Here is a 19,256-nt window from a genome sequence, read left to right on the forward strand (position 1 = left end):
GCCTAAGTAGGTGATCAGCTAGGAGACCTGTAGACACATGCTGAACTGTGTACCCCAGGGATGGGGACTGTACCTTGATTTCACGTGCACGTGGATCATTGATACCAGTTGACCTTATATTAGTTGATTTTAAAAAACTTCATATAATTTTGAAAAAAAGAAATAAATCAACATATTCTGAATAAAATTAGAAATTAATAGAAAAAGAAGACTAGTTTCACAGTGTGAATGTACTTGACACTACTGAATTATACCTTAAAAATGGTATAGTAAATTTCATGTTATGTGTATTTTACCACAATTTTTTTTAAAGCCTGTCTTCAAAGAAGATACTAACATGATTGTCAAGAGGGAAATGCAAAAAGTGGTCACAAGACTCCAAATTCCTCTGCTTTAAAGTTCAAGAACAGGTGAGGAGTAGCATATTACTTGAGTGCCAATTTATTCCAAATAGAAAATGGAAGTAATTATCACTCCCAGTGAAGCTATAGAACTTAGACCTAGAATAAACCTTGGAGTCGATGCCCTACTTAAACAGAGGATGATATTGAAGCCCAGAGAGGTTAGTTGTAGACTAACAAGTCTTACAGCTGGTTAGTGATGGAGCCATGGTTTGACTTTGTTTTGTGTCAGGAGTATACATCAGAAGCATCACATCTTTGGAGTAAAACTAATAGGACCAGAAGAAGAGGGATAACCACACACAAAGAAAAAGATAAAGCAAGTAAAAATAAAAGCAAAACTTCCTTTACGTGGAAATTTTTAGAGTGGAGTAAGAATGTCCATTTGCTCCAGGGTGCAGTCTTAAATAACAGTCATTTATTTATTGAAAAAAGACTCTTCAATCTGGAACATTTAAAACTTTATTAAATAATTCTTGGATCAAAAAGGAAACATGAACAGAATTCTGAGAAAATAGCAATATTAAAAGCATGCTGTATCAGAGTCAATGTGGATGAAACAATGTTTAGGAAGATTCATAGCATAAATAGCCACATAAACAAAAATCAAAACAAAAAATGAACAAAATGAACTCAGCAAAACTCTGGTATAATAAACAACAAAGTAAAAAAAAAAACCAGAAAGAAGGCATTAGTAAATATAAAAACTGAAATTAACTGATTAGTAAACAGAAAAACAGAAGAATGACTAAATCAAGAATCTGGTTCTCAAGGTGAAGCTCAAGAAAAGATAAAAACTGGGACTTCCCTTGTGGTCCAGTGGTTAAGAATCCGCCTTCCAATGCAGGTGATGCAGGTTCGATTCCTGGTCGGGGAACTCAGATTCCCACATGCCGTGGGGCAACTAAGCCCGAGTGCCACAGCTGCTGAGCCAGTTTGCTCTAGAGCCTGAGTGCCACAACTAGAGAGCCCACGCACTGCAACTACTGAGCCCACATGCTGCAACTAAGACCCGACACAGCCAAATAAATAAATAAATACTTAACAAAAATGATAAAAACTACTAGCCCCCCTAATCTAAAAAAAGTGGGGGTAGAAAACAATGTGTATCCAAATAAGATATGACAAGAGAGAAATAACCATCAAAACAGAAGCAATTTAAAACAGGAGATTACTTTGCACAGTTCCATTCAAATATATTTGAAAACCTAGATGAAATGGACAGTGTTTCATGAAGGTATAATTTACTAGAACTTATCCCAGTAGAAACAGAGAATCTGAAGAGCCCAGCAATACATGAAGTAGGAAAAACTGTAGAAGAACTTAAGTACCATGCCCAGATGGTCTCACAGGGGAATTCTTTCAAAGCTTCAAAGCCCAGATAATCTCAATACTACTTAAACTGTTCCAGAGCACAGAAAAAGAAGGAAAATTTCCAAATTCTTTTTTTTTTTAAATAACGATAGCATTTTATTGTGCCCTGAAAAGCGCTTTATGCAGACTTGTGTAACAACCCACTGAGGTCTATACTACTAGCCCCATTTTACAAAGTAGGAAACAGGTGCTCAGAGAGGATAAATTACCAGCCCAAGGACACACAGCTAGCTGATAATTGGCCAGGTCAGGGCTAGAGTTGTTCAGCCTCCCAGAGCCATTACCTTCTATGTTTCTCATCAACAAGAAACTCACTTTCCCCCAGGGTTTTTCCCACCCCTAGCTGAAACAAAGCCTCTCTCAGCCACAGCCTCTCACTCAAGGGGAGGGGCTCCCGAGTAGCAGGGGGCACTCACATCCAGGCCTGTCTCTCCCCAGCCCCCAGGATTTTGTCCACGCAGCCTCCTGGGGACTACGAGCAGCTGCTGACCACCGGCTTCGAGGAGCCGTCGCACATGCTGGCCACCGACCTGCTGGTGCAGATCCTCACGGGCCAGGCAGGCCCGGCCCGGCCCCCGAGCGCCGCTGGGCCCATGGCATGGGCCGCGCAGGAGTCTTGAACCTGGAGAGAGGGTGGGAGCTGGAGCTTGACAGTTCCAAACTCCAGGAGAGGAAGTAGTGGAGGGGCTCACTCGTTCTCCTAGTGCAGCTTCGCCTCGCCTTCCAAGGGGCCAGGTGAGCTAGCCCATCTGCACTGGGTCCGCCTGGCCGCGGGGCCCTGTGGGTGGACACACCGGTTTTATGTTAAATAAAAGAAAGAAAGAGGTCACAGGCTCAGCGTCCTCTCAGATCGCCGCTCCCCTCTCCTTTCCAAATTCTTTTAATGAAGTGAATATAACATTAATACTAAAGTCTGATGGAGACTTTAAAAATGTTAAGTAAAATGCTAACAAATATAATCTGATGGTACATAAAAAAGATAGCTCATGATCAAGTACAGTTTATTCCAGGAATTCAAATGTGATTTATTAATCCATTCATGTAGTTTATCAGATTAGATTAGTAGATTTAAGGAAAAAAATTAATTACGTGATCATCTTCATAGATGCCAAAAAAGCATTTAACAACATTCAACACTCATCCCTTTAAAAATGCTCAGTTTTAAAATAGGACTCAGTGCGTAGTAGCCTGGCATGATTAAACGTTCTCACGTGCATGCATACACACACACCCCAAAGTCAGCACCTTACTTAGTGGGGAAAAACTAGAGGCCTTCCTTTTAAAGTCAGGAATGTGAGAAGCCTACAACTTGGAAAGAAAGAGTTAAAAATCTTCTGTTTTGGCAGATCTTAAATAAAACCCCTGTGATGTGAAATCTCAATTGGAAATATCAGTGTGAACTGATTTTTTTTTTTTTTTTTTTTTTGTGGTATGCGGGCCTCTCACTGTTGTGGCCTCTCCCGTTGCGGAGCACAGGCTCCAGACGCGCAGGCTCAGCGGCCATGGCTCACGGGCCCAGCCGCTCCGCGGCATGTGGGATCTTCCCGGACCAGGGCACGAACCCGTGTCCCCTGCATCGGCAGGCGGACTTTCAACCACTGCGCCACCAGGGAAGCCCGGAACTGATTTTTTAAAATTAAAATTATTTCTCCTACCTCTCTTTACACAACAGTCTTAGAAGCGGTGATAACTGTAGCAGTGAACACATCCATCACCCAGACTGTAGCATCTAGCCAGGGCTCCTTGGAGGAGTGGCCAGTTCTGGTTTGGGCAGGAAATATTCAGGATGAGCCTGGAACATTTTATTGTGCCAGAAAGCCAAGAAGTTACTAAAGACTAATGGGGTCATGTCAAGAGACATAGGACCCAACATGAAGGAGCTCTCATCAGACAAAGATGGGGCTGTTTGGGAGTCACACACATAAAAATGCAATTAATTAAAACAAAGAATATGTAAAATCCTGTGAGTTTATAAGAATACTTTAAAAAAAGAGAGAAAGTCAAACAACTCATTGGGCCCTATTGGATTATTTCAGAATTAGGGTCGTAGTCTTACTCTGAAAGTTAGTAAGTAAAAGGAAAGAATTGTGCCCTTGTCCTGCCTTTTGTGTTATGAACTGTAATACAGGTAAATAACTGTAACTCACAAGGGAAAGTTGTTCTTTGTAGAAGAATTCCAGCTCTGAGCTGTGGAAAGGATGGTAGACTTAGAAAATCGTCACTGTACGACCCTTGGTGAGGTAACAGATGGAGGTAGTGAAAGCACTGGGTGAAAGGTTGAGGGGGCTTCACGGTGCAGAGTCCAGGCCATCACCAGCTCAGTCCACTGCTGGATCCTAGGATAGGTGCCTGCAACACTGCAGGCCTTCCGATCAGATGCAGGAGGAAGCACAGTGCGCTGCCCGAGAATCATACATGCCAAACACTGTACCCTGAGTTTAATCGTGCTGCTGGAGCTAAATTCTATTTGCAGAAGACATGGAGAGAAAGGAATAAATTAAACAAATGACACGGTGAGGAAACAAGCAGAGAAGTCCAGGTCAGCTGGAACAAATGCAATGAATTAATGGTATTAAATGAACAAAGAGGGTGGGGGGCGGGGGTGACTCCTGGGTTACAGAGGCCCTAAGAGACCTAAGAGACCTGCAGCTACAGGGAACAAATACGGGGACCCTGCTTGGATCCTGCTTAAAACCTGTTTGGGTAAAAAGACATTTTTCAGACAATCAGGATATTTTTATTGTGGACTAAGTATTATATGCTAGCAAGAAGTTATGTTTAATTTTGTTATATGTGATAGTGACATTGTGGTATGTTTTTCAAATTCCACATTTTTAGAGGCATATCGAAAAGCTGAGAGTTCCTTTAAAGTACTTCAGCAAAGAATGAAAAGAAAAAGAAAAATGAGATAGTGAAGCAAATATGTCAAAATCTTTTTTTTTTTTAATTTATTTTTGGCTGCATTGGGTCTTCGTTGCTGTGCGTGGGCTTTCCCTAGTTGTGGCGAGCGGGAACTACTCTTCATTGTGGTGTGCGGGCTTCTCACTGCGGTGGCTTTGCTTGTTGCAGAGCACGGGCTCTAGGCGCACGGGCTTCAGCAGTTGTGCCAAGTGGGCTCAGTAGTTGTGGCTTGCGGGCTCTAGAGCACAGGCTCAGTAGTTGTGGCACACGGGCTTAGTTGCTCTGTGGCATGGGGGATCTTCCCAGACCAGGGCTTGAACCCATGTCCCCTGCATTGGCAGGTGGATTCTTAACCGCTGCAGCACCAGGGAAGTCCCTGTCAAAATCTTGATGTTGCTGAGTTTGAGGGATGCATTTAATCATACATTTCTTTCTACTTTTGAGTATATTTTAAATATTTCATAATAAAAAGTGTTGAAGCAGTTGAGAGGCATGCTCTATCAAAATGAGAGTAAAGTAAGCTCTCCTGGAAGATATGGACCATGGAAAAGAGGAGGTCCACCACAGGAGAGGCAAGTGTGCCCCGGGGCCTGCCGGGGGCCAAGGGTGAGGGTGGGAGCTGGGTCCCCCCCCCCCCCCGGCCCTGTCCCTGCTTGAACAGCTTGCTGGACGTCTGGCTGCTCAGCTCCAGAGAAGCTCCCCAGAGGCAGAGCTGTTTAGGTTTTTTCCTGCCTCTGCATCCCTAGTACCTAACAGTGCCTGGCCCTGCTTGTTTTCAGGGAAGTTGCTGAGGGAGCTGATAAGAGTGTGCGTGGCTGGTTAATGATCCACGGGGTCTCTGCTGGGCATGGAAGAAAGAGAAATCGTGGAGAAAGGCGGGGTTGGGGCCCTCAGCCTCTTCCTGAGGCGGAAGCGCGGGTGAGGACAGTGAGCTGGAATGAGAGGAATTTGGTCTGAAGAAGCAGCATCGTCTTTACAGGCAGCGCTGCTCTGCGTGAGGATAAGGTCTGTGAGCTGAGGGAGCCCCCCAGGTATTGAGGGCCACAAAGCTGGACGCCAGGTTGTTGAGTTAATCATTCACATGGATGTTGAAATTATTCAGGGCGAGCCACCCCCAAGATTTTATCATGAAAAATCTCAAAAATACACTGAAGATGAAAGCATGTTACAGTGAATACTCATACGTCCGATACCTGGTTTCTACCATGATCATTTTACTTGTTTTGTTACATATCCATCCCTCCATCCATCCATCCATCCATTCACCCATCCATCCATCCATTTTACTTTTTTGACTTATTTCAGATAAATTGCAGACACCACTGTGCTTCTCTCAGGCAGGAGTTTTGAGGATTAAATGTGAAAGTACTGTTTAACTGTGAGATGCTGTAGAAATACAGGATGTTTTAAACCTGGCTAAGAAGTTGCCTGACTTCAGGTTGCAAATGACGACTCAGTTCTTGAGTCAGCTCCGGGAGCTGTGCCAGACCCAGGTGGAGACAGGCCACCCCGCTTTCCTTGCTCAGCAGGGCCAGCTGCTGACTCCACGTGTGGGCCTGGGCGGCCCCTCCCATCCTGCACCCTCGGATGCTCTCAGGATCCAGGCAGCCCGCAGGCAGGGAGAGAAGGGGAGCGGGGAGTTCGGAAGGCCAGGGTGCTGGGCTCCAGGAGGGACTTGGGTGATGCTGGTGATCCAAACGTTGACACATCTTTCTTCTTCCAGGTTGTCCTTTTTCCATCCTGTAGCATTTTTTTTTTTCTTTCCTGAATCGTAGTTATTTCTTATCTGAGGTGGAGTTAAGTCTAGCCTAGTTCTGGTACCTGTCTCTTACCATGGGTAGCGAGAAAACGACAAGTCAAGGAGAAGTTCCCGGAGGAGCAGAGTTACAGCTTATTAAACGCTGAACTGGGAGCTCTTTTGTTCTCATGAGCCACTTACAGCTTCAGCTTCATTTTTACCTGGGTGGAGAAAATGAAGAGTAATGGGAAGACGGTGTGGACTGGTCTCTGATGCAGGTTTATGTTGTCGTCTGGGCTCTGTAGCCGTGTTCTGTGAGCTGGGGCGAGTTCCTTGCCTGGCAGGGCCTCAGTCTCTGGTCTGTAGAGGAAGATGGTGGTACCTGCTCTGCCCTCCCTGGCTTGTGGAAACACACATAAAGGGCTACGGAAGTAGAGGGTGGCAGGTTGCCTAGACCCGTCTGGGCCTGGACTTACCGCTTTAGACTTAACTGCTCGTGTCCTTCTGTCCGGGGTTCCATCTCCCTTGCAAGGTCCCCACAGCATGGGGAGGGAACAGAGGATCAGCCTGGCAGGGCCCAGATGTGTGGTGACTAGGGTCACTTAGCCTGGTCCCTGGGCTCCAGGCAGAGCTTCCCAGAGAATCGGGAAGAGCTGAGATGGCTGGGGACAAGTGGGAAACCTTGTCCTTGGTGGGAGCAGGTGGTCCTGGCATCCCCCTAACTGACTGCACATCGACCCCCAGAGCTCTGTCCACTGGGTCACACTCTGTCCCCCATCCTGCTCGTTTACCTCAGCTCTTTACCTAACGGGGTATGTTTGTTTGTTAGTTGCCCCTTCCCCCTTGGAATGAAAGTTCCGGGAGAAGGAGAGCTCTTTCTGTCCCCCGACAGACAGCCCTGGCAGAGGAGACCCTCAGGAACGTGACCGAGGGACGTGGGAGGCCTCCACACCCTGCTCTGACCGCTGTGCTCTGGGGTTGCCAGCTCCTCTGCCTCTCTGATGTGAACCAGGCCCTTCGTGCCTCTTTCCTGGTTGGTGGTTTGCTTAGTTATGGAATTCTAGCTTGAAAAGTGTTTTCCTCTGAACCTGAAAATCATTGTTCTACTCTGGTCTGGCTTGAGTGGTGGTGTTGAGACCTCTGATTCTGTTCCATTTCCTAAGCCTTGATGTGACATGCTATTTTCCGTGAAAGCTTTTAGCATCTTCTCTTTATTCTTGCTGTATTTCATTGTGATGTGCCTCAAACAGTGTATTTTCATCTTGGCCGGCCTCTTAGAAAGCCCTTTGGCATTTTCTAATTTTGAGAAAGGTCTTCTTTTTTTTCTTGATAAACACCTTTCTTCTCTATTAATTTGACGTTGGAAAATATTGATTCCTCTCTTTTGTCTGCAACGTTTGATCTTTTTATACAACCATGCTAAAAATTATTTATTTGTACTATTTTAAATGTTCAAGACTCTTTTCTCATTTCTTTTGGTTTCTGGCTTTAATGTTGGAAAGTTTTACTGAAACTTGTCTAATCCTTAGTTATAAGTGTATATGAAGGAGTGAGTCACTAACAAGCAGATTGAAGCCGTTGAGCAGCCCGGGCGGGGGCGGGGGGACCTGGGGATCCAAGTCCTCACATCTTGGCCTTCATGGACTCCCTGGTCTTCAGCCTGTCCCCCTGCCCTGCGGTTGGTCCGGGTGCCCGGACCCCGGAGCCTTTCCTGGGTCTCAAGGCAAACTGGAGGCCCAGGGCTGATGACTCTGCTTTTTCTTGTTCTTCCACAATGTGTGGCTGTCTCCCACTCATTTGGATCTGTTTTCCTTGTGGCTTTATCTCTTCTTGCGGCGGGGTGGGGGGTTTGGGGGGGCGGGGGGGCGGGGAGCAGTGATTCAGGAGAGAGAAGAGATAACATACATGGACTATCTACCTTTTAAATTAGAAGTCGGCATAGCTATTTTTTAATAGCTGTAATGATATAATTATGGATATACCACTTTAATCTCTTTAATCTACTCACATACAAATGAAAATTCAAAGTGCTTATTTCAGCCAGCTCTTCAGTTGATATTATTGTCCACCTCAGCACAGCCATCCCCTGGGAGCCTGCTAAACCCAGGCTCTGCTGAGTGACAGGCCCCGCAAGGCAGCGTCTGTTCATCACAGCTGAGTGACAGCTCTGTGTCCTGATAAGCATGGGACGTTCTTAAAGGAGACAGAAAACAGCAGTAACAACAATGATACCTTTATAGAGCTGAGTCCTAAATGTCTTTTTGTTAATTATCTAAAGAGTGTTGAAAAATACTTCCAAGGTTATCAGAAGAAATTAACATTAATTTGGCTAAATTTATTTGCTGTACAGAAGAAATTAACACAACATTGTAAATCAACTACACTTCAATAAAAAATTTTTAAAAATCTGGCTAAATTTAAGCCATAAATATATCCATGAAAGATTGGTGTGTGTTGCCATGAAAAATTGGTGGTGGTGGGGGGATCTGTGTGATGTGTATGTCTTTGTGTGCTGTGTGTGTGTGTGTGTAGTAGCTGTTGGAAAGGTGGACTAAGGGCTTAAAAGGAACATGTGCATGACATCATCACTCACTGTTTGTTGTTGGTTTCAAAATGCTTTATACCAGCGGTCCCCAACCTTTTTGGCACCAGGGACCAGTTTGATGGAAGACAATTTTTCCACAGATGGGGGGGATGATGATTCAGGCAGTAATGCAAGTGATGGGGAGCGGCAGATGAAGCTTTGCTTGCTGGCCTGCCCGCTGCTTACCTCCTGCTGTGTGGCCCGGTTCCTAACAGGCCACGGACTGGTACCGGTCCGTGGCCTGGGGGTTGGAGACCCCTGCTTTATACCAGTTGCTTAATAGATGCTGTAGACTGATACACTAAAATTAAGTAGTGAGGTCGTTTCAAAACTAACTTATGATGGCCGTATATTAACATTTTTTAGGTACATCTGCCCTTTTAATTGTGATCCTTAAAAAGGAATCTCATCTTTGAATTGACAACAGCCATTGTAAAGCAGACCTCTCAGGTCTGCAGGAGCTTACGTGTAAAAAACTTGGGCAGCACTTTGAAGACCGGAGAAAAATGAGTTTGTGTAACAGCATTTGTGTATGGTTTAAAATTCACAGGACTCTGTAGTTTCCATTTGGGCTGCCTATCCCTTGAAGTAAATGTTTTTTTAATAATACCACTCTTTTCTTTTTTAATTAAGGATGACGTTCGTTGGCCTCCAGTGGATTAAATTTAAGAGATCCCATTAACCAGTCAGGAAATCCAGTTCTAGCTTCTCAAGTCGCTCTGTTACATTGAATCCTGTGTGTTAAGACAGTCCAGAGCATTCCATAGTGCTCTTGAGATCTTACAAATATGCTAGAAGTGTACTGAATAATTAAATTGGTGTTTAAACACATTATGAAGAGCTACTGAATAGCTGCTATTCCCTAGTAATCTTTTTATAACATGGATTTTTTTTTTTTTCGGTATAGTTGTTTTACAATGTTGTGTTAGTTTCTACTGCACAGCGAAGTGGAGTTCCCTGTGCTATACATCAGGTTCTTATCAGTTATCTATTTTATACATATTAGTGTATATATGTCAGTCCCAACCTCCCAATTCATCCCACCACCGCACCCCCACTTTTCTCCCTTGGTGTTCATGTTTGTTCTCTACATCTGTGTCTCTGTTTCTGCCTTGCAAACTCGTTCATCTGTACCATTTTTCTAGATTCCACATATATGCATTAATATACGATATTTGAATAACATGGATTTTAAAGCATCAGTTTTTAAAGGAAGACAGCTTCTCCAACTAAATGTTTCAAAAAACATGAGCAAGGCAATTGTTCAATAAAATGACAGGTTGCTTATCAGATTTCATTTCCGTAGTTGCAACTTGAATGTTTTTGTTACTGTATAGTATCTCAGATTGAAATATATCAAAACAAAGTAAGTAATCAAAATTTTTGCATTGACAAATTAATTTTAAAAGGTTTTTTAAAGATAATCTTCAATATTTAAAATTCTGTAACTGGAATACAAATAATAATAAGCAGTAAGAAATTGCTTTGATAGACTTCTTCATATATTTATTCAGTTTATCAATCCTGTTCTAAGTTTTATGAAATCTTATTAGATAAGGTTAAGGAAGGTTTGGCAGTGGTTAAGGTTTAAGTTTTAATATAAAATCCTTTTTTTTTTTTTCTTTTTTTCTTTTTTTTTGCGGTACGCGGACCTCTCACTGCTGTGGCCTCTCCCGCTGCGGAGCACAGGCTCCGGACGCGCAGGCCCAGTGGCCATGGCCCACGGGCCCAGCCGCTCCGCGGCACGTGGGATCCTCCCGGACCGGGGCACGAACCCGTGTCCCCCGCATCGGCAGGCGGACTCTCAACCACTGCACCACCAGGGAAGCCCTAAAATCCTTTTTATCAAGTAAAGCTAAACGCAGAGCACAGTAAATGAGATTGCATGGTTTGCAAATCATCTTTGGTACAGTCTGGTAACAGGGCCAAGGATTTTCCAGTTGAAAGGGAGAGCAGCTGGTCATGTGGGGTGGGGTGAATCCCTGCAGAAGAGGAATTGGAGGGACCTCCCTGGTGGTCCAGTGGCTGACTCCATGCTCGCAATGCAGGGGGCCCGAGTTTGATCCTGGTCAGGGAACTAGATCCTGCATGCTGCAACTAAGACCAGATGCAGCCTAATTAATTAATTAATTAATTAATAAAAGGAAGAGGAATTGGAGAATTGCTAGGTTTTTGGTTAATTCCTATGGTAGTTGGCCAGCAAATTGCAAAAAATGTTGAGCAGAAAATCATAAAAAAATGTTCCATATGCTCCTTAAACATTTTATATTAATTAAGTACCTATAAATGCACATTTATTTACCAGTTTTTGGATGTAGCTCCCAGGCCTTTTGTTTGAATATAGATTTGCTTAGTTCTGCCTCTTTGTTTTTCCGTGAAGCACAGCCATAGTGCAGGTGGGTTTTCTTTAAAGTGGAAAGACCTTGATAGGCTTCATGACTTTTAATAATTTCCCTTCCTCCTTTTTACAGTTAATCTCTTCCACGCTAAATTTGACAGCATTTTTTCTTTTTTTTAGTAATTTGCCTTCATCAGGTGCTTCCAAAGCATTCATTGAACAATTCTTTTTGCACCCGTTCATCAGTTACAGTAATAAGTACAAATGGAACAGTGAAGTCGGCTAAGGTTGTATTCATAGAGCTCGGCTGCTAAGAGTGGAAGTGTGTGTGCCTGCGTGTGTCTGTGTGTGTGTGTGCAGGCATGCTTGGTGTGCATGTGTGTTGCAGGCGGCGGGGGAGGGCGCTGTGGGCCACGGTCCTGGGCGGGTGTGATTCCTCACCGAGGAGGTGAGGGCGGTGGTGGATCTGCTGAGCTGCTGCGTGGAGTCTGGGTAGGAGGGCCCTGCTGTCTAGTGTGGATGTGAGTGTTTGGGAGCCGCACTCGCTCCCCGAGGTCTCCTTTCTTGGCCCCTCTCAGCTCCACGTGGCAGCTGGCTCCTTCCAGGAGCAGCCTTCCCTGGCCTCCCAACCAGGCAGGCTCTTCCTCCGGGGCCTGCCCTGCGTGGCTGAGCCTGAATCCACAAGCAGAGAGCCCCTGGCACCGTTGTGCGTTCTGACACTGTCAGGGTGTCTGCCCATCAGTGCCTGTCTGTTTAACACAGACTCGCTGGCCTTCGCCTTTTAGCTTTCTCCAGGCTTCCCGAGGCTGCGCTTTCTGGACCCTCGGTCCTGGGAGGTGGGTCAGACAGAGCAAACAGAGTCGTTTGGGCAGTTCTCTATAAAGCAGCCTCTTCCAGGCTACGGGCACAGGAGCCTCTGAGGACAGGGGAGGCTCTTAAATGTAGGGATGGCCAGAATGCTAAATCAGGGCCTCGGAGGGGCCTGCAGCCTTGGGTACCTGAAAGGCCTCCTTCTTCTGGCTGGGGATGGTCTGATTTGCCCAGAACGGGAGCAGACTGGGTGGCACATGGGCCAGATGGTGGGCTCTGTCACTCGCATTTGCCCTGTTCTGAGGAAGCTTGGCTCAGAGCAGAAGATCACAAACTTTTCTGGGGGCACAGACCATGAGGAAACTATGGACTCTTTGCAGGAAAAAAATACACATAGACCTGCAGCCTTTTCACGCAGTTTCAGGCCCTTCCAGGACTCCAGGGTAAGGGAAGGCACCCCTTCCCAAAGCCGTTCTCTGTCCCTTTCTCATCCCTCCGCGGCCCACCCCGCTTTGCCCTGCTCCCTCTCCCTCCTCCTCTTCTGCTGGAACCTTGTGTCCGGACACGGCTGCCTGACCCTTGCTTACTCCTTTAGCACTCAGGGCTAAAGTGTTTTTTTGGCTCTAGATCTACATTTTCCCTGGCATGTGCCAAAAAACTGCCTGATAAACAAGCTGTTCGGTGGTAAAGAGGAGGCGTCAGCAGAGGTGACAGTGAAGCCCAGCGGTTCTCAGAGGGCCAGCCCTGAACCAGCAGCAGCAGCACCGGGAGCTGGTTAGCAATGCAGGATCTCGGATGTGCCCATACCTGCTGTATCGGAAACCCACCCCTCCAGGTGACGTTGACTCCGGCTGAAGTTTGAGAACCGCTCATAGAGTGAACGCGGGCTCCACTCCCCCAGTTTTAATGAGTGTTTCCCAGGCCATGTGAAGCTCTCTGTAAACTTGGCTTCAAACTCCTTTGCAGCCAGACTGTGTGGCCCCTGAGGGCCTCCTTGAGAGAAAGTGGGGGCCTGGGTCAGCGGGTGCAGTGGCAGGAGGTGCGCTTCAGTGCTGGCCCTGAGCGCGGCGTTGTGACAGCGGGAGACCCGCTGGCGAGGTCTCCATGGTGGGCGGTGGGGTGGGGGGGAGTGAGGGTGAGGGAAACAGTGTGCTTACTCCTGCCTCTTCTGCTGCGTCTTCTCTTACAGCCCTTGACTTACAGGTTTTCAAACAGCAGAGCCAGTTCAGAGGTAGTGGAATCAGAAAAAGTCACAGAAGAATCGTTTCTTTAAGAACAGTCGGGAAGGAAATCTGTGGGACCAGTTTCCTTGACTGTCCCGGAGATCAAAGTTTGTGGTGCTCTAACCCCACCACCTCCTGCCAGACCCACAGGCGGATTTTCTCTGTTGTCTTTCTAGATGTACTGGTTTTTTCTGCTAGTCCTCACCCCGCTCTTTCTCTCCCTACCACCTATTTCTTAGACCAGTGGCTTTCAGACTCCTGCGAGCAAGAAACATGTGGGGGTGACTGTACCATTTGGACTCCCCACCCCACTGCAGGGATTCTGACTTATGAGTCTAGGTGGGGGCCCAGGAATCTGCATTTTAAACAAGCACACCTGGACCTTTTGGCTCCATGGTCCTTGGACCACTTTGCTGGCTCCTGTAATGGAACACATATTAGGCCAGTATGGGGTTATTTTACAGTTGGAATTCTTCCATGTCTTACTTATGTAACAAAAGCAGGTAGCTTTGAAATTGGTTTCTAAATCCATAGAAATTTTTGTTTTACTTAGAAATTGAAAAGCTAGAGGTGAGAAATTACATTGTTCTGGACCCAACTTTGAGCACCTGCTGTGTGTCAGTGACTATTTTAACTTTGGAGGTTGGGATACAGAGAAGGGGACACTGAAAAGGGCCTTAAGGGTATGCTTAACAAAGGTTTACTAAAGACGTGAATTTGTTTCATCATACATGGTATGTGTATAAAAACAAGGGTGAACCTATACTCATTCAAGGGGTAATCCACACTGGAGAGTCAAATCCCTAATTTGTGAAAACCTCAAGTAATACAAAAAGTTTTTACATTTGAAAAAAAAGTAACTCTTTGGACTGCTGTCTTTAGCTTACTTTACTTATGTATGCTAAATTCGTTGCCATCTCCCTGAGGTTTCCTGATGCCATGAGAATACAGAAAGAGAAACCACTCTGGAAAAGACTTTGAAGATTGTTTTCTCATCTGCTTTTTATTTTTATATGCAAACAGAGTCTTCTGCAGTTCATCTTATCTCTGTCTTTAGCCAGAAATGCTTTGGCCCATAAAAATGGGCCAAAACCTCCAGCTAAGTGAAAATATTAAGTATTTGATTCTTTGAAGTGGAATTGTTATTATTTTTGTTCTTAGTGTAAGGACACCCCCTCTGTTCCTCTCCTCCTCACACTTTCCGAATCACTGAGCTAGAATCTTTAGGATCTTTACTGTCATCATTAAATTCTCCTCTCACTCTCACCCACTAGCTGATTGCAGGTCCAGAAATGCAGTCTTTACAAAGACTCTCATGAATTTACTCTGTTCTCTCCACACATACTGCTCCTTCTCCATCACTGTGCACATGAGTGTTAACTCTAGTTCTTCACCTTTTTTGAGATTGTGACCCCTTAAGTATCTGATGAAAGCATAGACCCTCTTCCTGAGAAAGCGCGTATACTCACGCGTATACACACATACAAACACACTCACACACACACAATTTTTCAGTCATCTCGAGAGATTCGCAGACCCTGGTTGAGAAAACCTCGTCAGGGCCATTTTCCTGTCTCTGATAGCTCCTGCAACACATAAATCCTCCATATTTTCACCAAGGCTATCTTTCCAAAGTAGATGTAATAATGTCCCTCCCCTGCTTAAAAACTTGACTGTCTTTGTAGAATAAATTCTAGTCTCTTCCTCATGGTCTGTAGGGAACTCCATCACCTAATTCTGTCCCATTTTTTTGGCTTCCCCGCTTTCACGAACTTTCTCCTGCCTGACATACTGTGAGTTTGCATAGCTTTTTGCCAACTCATTGAAGTTCCTGTACCTAGAATGCTTATCTACTTACCCTCCCCTTCTCCGTCTGTTTAAAGCATCTACTTTTTCAAAGCTCTGATGACATGATTGTCACTCACAAGATCGTCTTTTTTTTTTTTTAATGAGTTCTTTTTAAAAATTAATTAATTAATTAATTTGGCTGTGTTGGGTCTTCGTTGCTGTGTGTGCGCTTTCTCTAGTTGCAGCGAGCGGGGGCTACTCTTCATTGGGGTGCGTGGGCTTCTCATTGCGGTGGCTTCTCTTATTGCAGAGCACGGGCTCTAGGTGCGCAGGCTTCAGTAGTTCTGGCATACAGCGTCAGTAGTTGTGGCTCATGGGCTCTAGAGCTCAGGCTCAGTAGTTGTGGTGCACAGGCCTAATTGCTACGCGGCATGTGGGATCTTCCCGGACCAGGGCTTGAACCCATGTCCCCTGCATTGGCAGGCGGATTCTTAACTACTGCAGGAGACACCTCCGCAGGGGAAGGAATTAGAGAGAGAGTGTCCCCTCATCTTCACTCTGTCTGCCTCCGTGCTCCTTGAGATCCTCGTGGCCTGGCTTACTTGCCCCATGTGCTCTGAGAGCAGCAGAGCCACCTGGGGCTGCAGGTGGCAGCCAGCGACCAGTCCTGGGCACCCCTGCTCTCAGGTGTCCCTCCCACCGATCCGGGCTCAGGGCATGTCTTGCTCTCCTTTCATGCAACCTGTTACACATCACTGAGGATGTGGTGTCTGTGTCTCCTGCTTATGTTTGCAGGAGAGGAGCTGATGAGTCTCATGTCTTCAGAGCCGTTGGGATGGGGGTTGATGTTGGTCATTATACATATCAGGACTTCTAAAAACAGACTCATAAGTCCATTTGTGTCACTAGCATTACTAGCAGGGTTGTTAGAGCTGTATACTACGATGTATGTCTTTTCGACTTTAATAAAATATTATAGAACATCTACATGCAGGTAGTAAGCATGAGCTCCATTGCTTGATTTAATTAAAATGCTTTCTTTCATACGAACAGTGGTTAAAATATAAAAGTAAACAAAATATCAGAAAATATTTTTAAAGTGGAAAGGTTAAGGGAGTGGTAAAAGTGTTCAAAAACAGGGCTGCATGTAGGGTTTCCAAGCGATAGGCCGGGCGCTTTGGCACACATTCAGGTAACTGTAGCAATGAACCTGGGTGGAGTGAACATAGTAAGGTCAGTCTTTCCACTGCAGTATTTAGCAATGTAAGCAGGCTTTGATGTTAAAGAGAAAGTGAGTGGACAGAAAATAAGTCCCATTATCTATATCGTGTCAGGTTTCTATGACATTATAACATTTCTTACTATGAAAGGCTCTGTCCCCACTGCCTGCTATTGTTTTGCGAGGAAAGTGGGTATTAGATATCAATTTAGATTTGGGGAGGTGAGTAAAAGTTCAGATTGTGTTTCCAGATAAGGCGTTTTCTCCATTGGTTTCTAGTAGTACAAACAAACAAATATCACGTTGCTCTTAGAGCATTTTCCGATTTCAGTGCAGATATCTCAGCCCTTTGTGGAGCATGAATCTGGATCCTTCTAGAAACTATGCTTTGACAGACATAAACGATGAAGACTTAAAGAACTCTTAAAGAGCTTACTTAATTTCCCACCTCTGCCTGCTACACCGTAACCCATGGATGGGTTCCCTGTGAAGCCCAGGCCTCCCCGGGCCCTGACAGCCGTGGCTAGCCCTGGAAGGGTTCAGCCACTGCACCCCTTGGGGTTCTAATCTGCAGACTCGAGCTTGGCGCCAGTGCACAGAGACATTATGCTTGGTGGGAAGGGGCGCCCAGCTCCCCTCAGAATGTTATGTGTGCGTGGTGTGCAAGTGGGAGTTGCCCGGGCCCAGTGTCCTGGGAGCAGCAGCAGCCCGTGTACGGCGGAGGCCAGTCTTACACCCAGAGCTGCTGAGATTCTCGGCACCAGGAAGGATGATTTTGGTTTTGACTCCTAACCAGTTTGTCCCTAAATTGGTTTGAAGAGCATCAGAATCTCTTCTCTCTGAAATATCACCTTTTTTTTTAAATAAGTTTTTGTTTATTTATTTATCTTTGGCTGTGTTGGGTCTTTGTTGCTGTGCACGGGCTTTCTCTAGTTGCAGCAAATGGGGGCTGCTCTTCATTGCGGTGCGAGGGCTTCTCATTGTGGTGGCTTCTCTTGTTGCGGAGCATGGGCTCTACAGCGGAGGCTCAGTAGTTGTGGTGCACGGGCTTAGTTGCTCCGCGGCATGTGGGATCTTCCTGGACCAGGGCTCGAACCCGTGTCCCCTGCATTGGCAAGTGGATTCTTAACCACTGCGCCACCAGGGAAGCTCTGAAATATCTCTTTTAAATTATCTAGTCTTTTCTTTTAAAAAGTTAACACCTATATAAAGCAGTCACTTGTTTTTATTTGTGAATGAATAAATGAGTTTCCCACTACCAGATAGCCAAATCCAGGTCTTTGAGGTTTAAAGGGGAGGAGGATGGCAGGGGAAGGGAGACTTTGGAGGAGAAGGAGAGTGGCCTGGAGAGGCCCAGCTCAGCGGGCTTGGCTCAGATGGATGCTGAGGTTCCCCAAAGGCAGAGGAAGGAAGGCCTGGAGAACAGAGGATCCCAAGGACAAGCTGCTTTTTGTTTGTTTGTTTTGTTTTTTTGTGGTTTTTTTTTGTTTGTTTTATTGCAGTACACGGGCCTGTCACTGTTGTGGCCTCTCCCGTTGCAGAGCACAGACTCCGGACGCACAGGCTCAGTGGCCATGGCGCACAGGCCCAGCCGCTCCGCGGCATGTGGGATCCTCCCGGATCGGGGCACGAACCCGCGTCCCCTGCATCGGCAGGCGGACTCTCAACCACTGCGCCACCAGGGAAGCCCCAAGCTGCTTTTTTTACTTTACCTTTGGCCAACTGCAGCCACAAGGGGACTACTGGACATTTGTTTTGAAGAATGTGGAATTAAATGAAAAGTCTCAAGAAGGCTCCTTTTCTGCATCCTTGTTCAGAAGCGAGGCCTGCATTCCCTGCCCCACCCACCCCAGGCATGCTCCCTGCCGTGAGTGCTCACTGGCCATCAGCAGTGTTGCCACAGCTGTGGTCCTCCACCCTTGGGTGGGCCTTCATACACATGCCACAGAACCCTCCAGTGATTAGGCTGATGAGGTTTACTCTTTTTTCCTTTAAAAAATTAATTTAGCAAAGTAACTATTCTGTACCAGGCCTAACTGGGTCTCCTGCCATTCCATTCAGGAATTAACCACCCAGAATTAGCACAGACCCCACAAGTTACAGGGCCTGGTAGCCAAAAAGATTTCCAATACTTCAGATGCCACCTGCACTTCTGACCAAGTGGCTATAAGTGAGGGGGTTCCCATTATCCCTTCAGGCTAGATAACTTACCAGAACAATGCTTAAAACTCAGGAAAGCACTGTAGTTATGATTGCAGTCTTATTAAAAAGAGGACCCCCCCAATGAAGAGATGCATAGGCTGACGTCTGGGAAGGAATGCAGAACTTCTGCGCCGTTCCTCATGGAGTCAGCGAGCATCACACTCCCGGCACATCTGTGTGTTCACCAACCAGGAAGCTCTGCTGAGTTTTATGGTCCAGATATTTTACTGGGGTTTCATTACAGAAGCGCAATTGACTGAATCATGGGCCACGTGATTGAAATCAGCCTTCAGCCCTCTCCTCCTTCCGTGGAGGTCAGGCAGCAGAAAGTCCCGCCAGCCCTCTCATCACAGAGTTGGTCTTCCTGGTGCCCAGCCCTCAGCCGGAAGCCATCCCCATCCAGGGAGTTACCACGTGAGCGTAACAGAGACACTCGCATCTCAGGCCATAGCACAGGGAATGGAATCGCCATAACTGGTTTCTAGGAAGGATTCGCCTTCCTGGGGCCGATGCCCCCCTTCCTGCAAAACGGACGACCACTTAATAGAGGAATAAAGTCAGGGTTTGTTAGCAAGAACAGAGGAGGATGGTTGTTGAGTAGGCCGTCAGCTGCTGTCGTGTCAAAGGATTTGGTAAACTGAACGTTCGAGAACGTCCCTGTCACCCACCCACTGGATG

General features: G+C 46.1%; 1 protein-coding gene across 12 annotated transcripts in view; it reads left to right on the forward strand.

Annotated features, from left to right (window-relative positions):
- Window positions 1-19,256, forward strand: part of TJP1 (tight junction protein 1) — a gene marked incomplete at its 5' end in the record, with an annotated part of 330,702 nt that overhangs the window by 121,674 nt on the left and 189,772 nt on the right. The window contains one exon of one of the 12 annotated variants that reach the window (XM_079914057.1): window positions 12,144-12,981. The exons of the other annotated variants lie outside the window; for them this stretch is intronic. Within the exon in view, the coding sequence (XP_079770183.1) occupies window positions 12,928-12,981 (54 nt within the window). Of the gene's footprint in view, window positions 1-12,143; window positions 12,982-19,256 lie in introns of those variants that run through there. 12 annotated transcript variants of the gene reach the window in all.

This window comes from Stenella coeruleoalba, assembly GCF_951394435.1.
Source record: "Stenella coeruleoalba genome assembly, chromosome: 2".
In the NCBI taxonomy this organism is placed as follows: domain Eukaryota; kingdom Metazoa; phylum Chordata; class Mammalia; order Artiodactyla; family Delphinidae; genus Stenella; species Stenella coeruleoalba.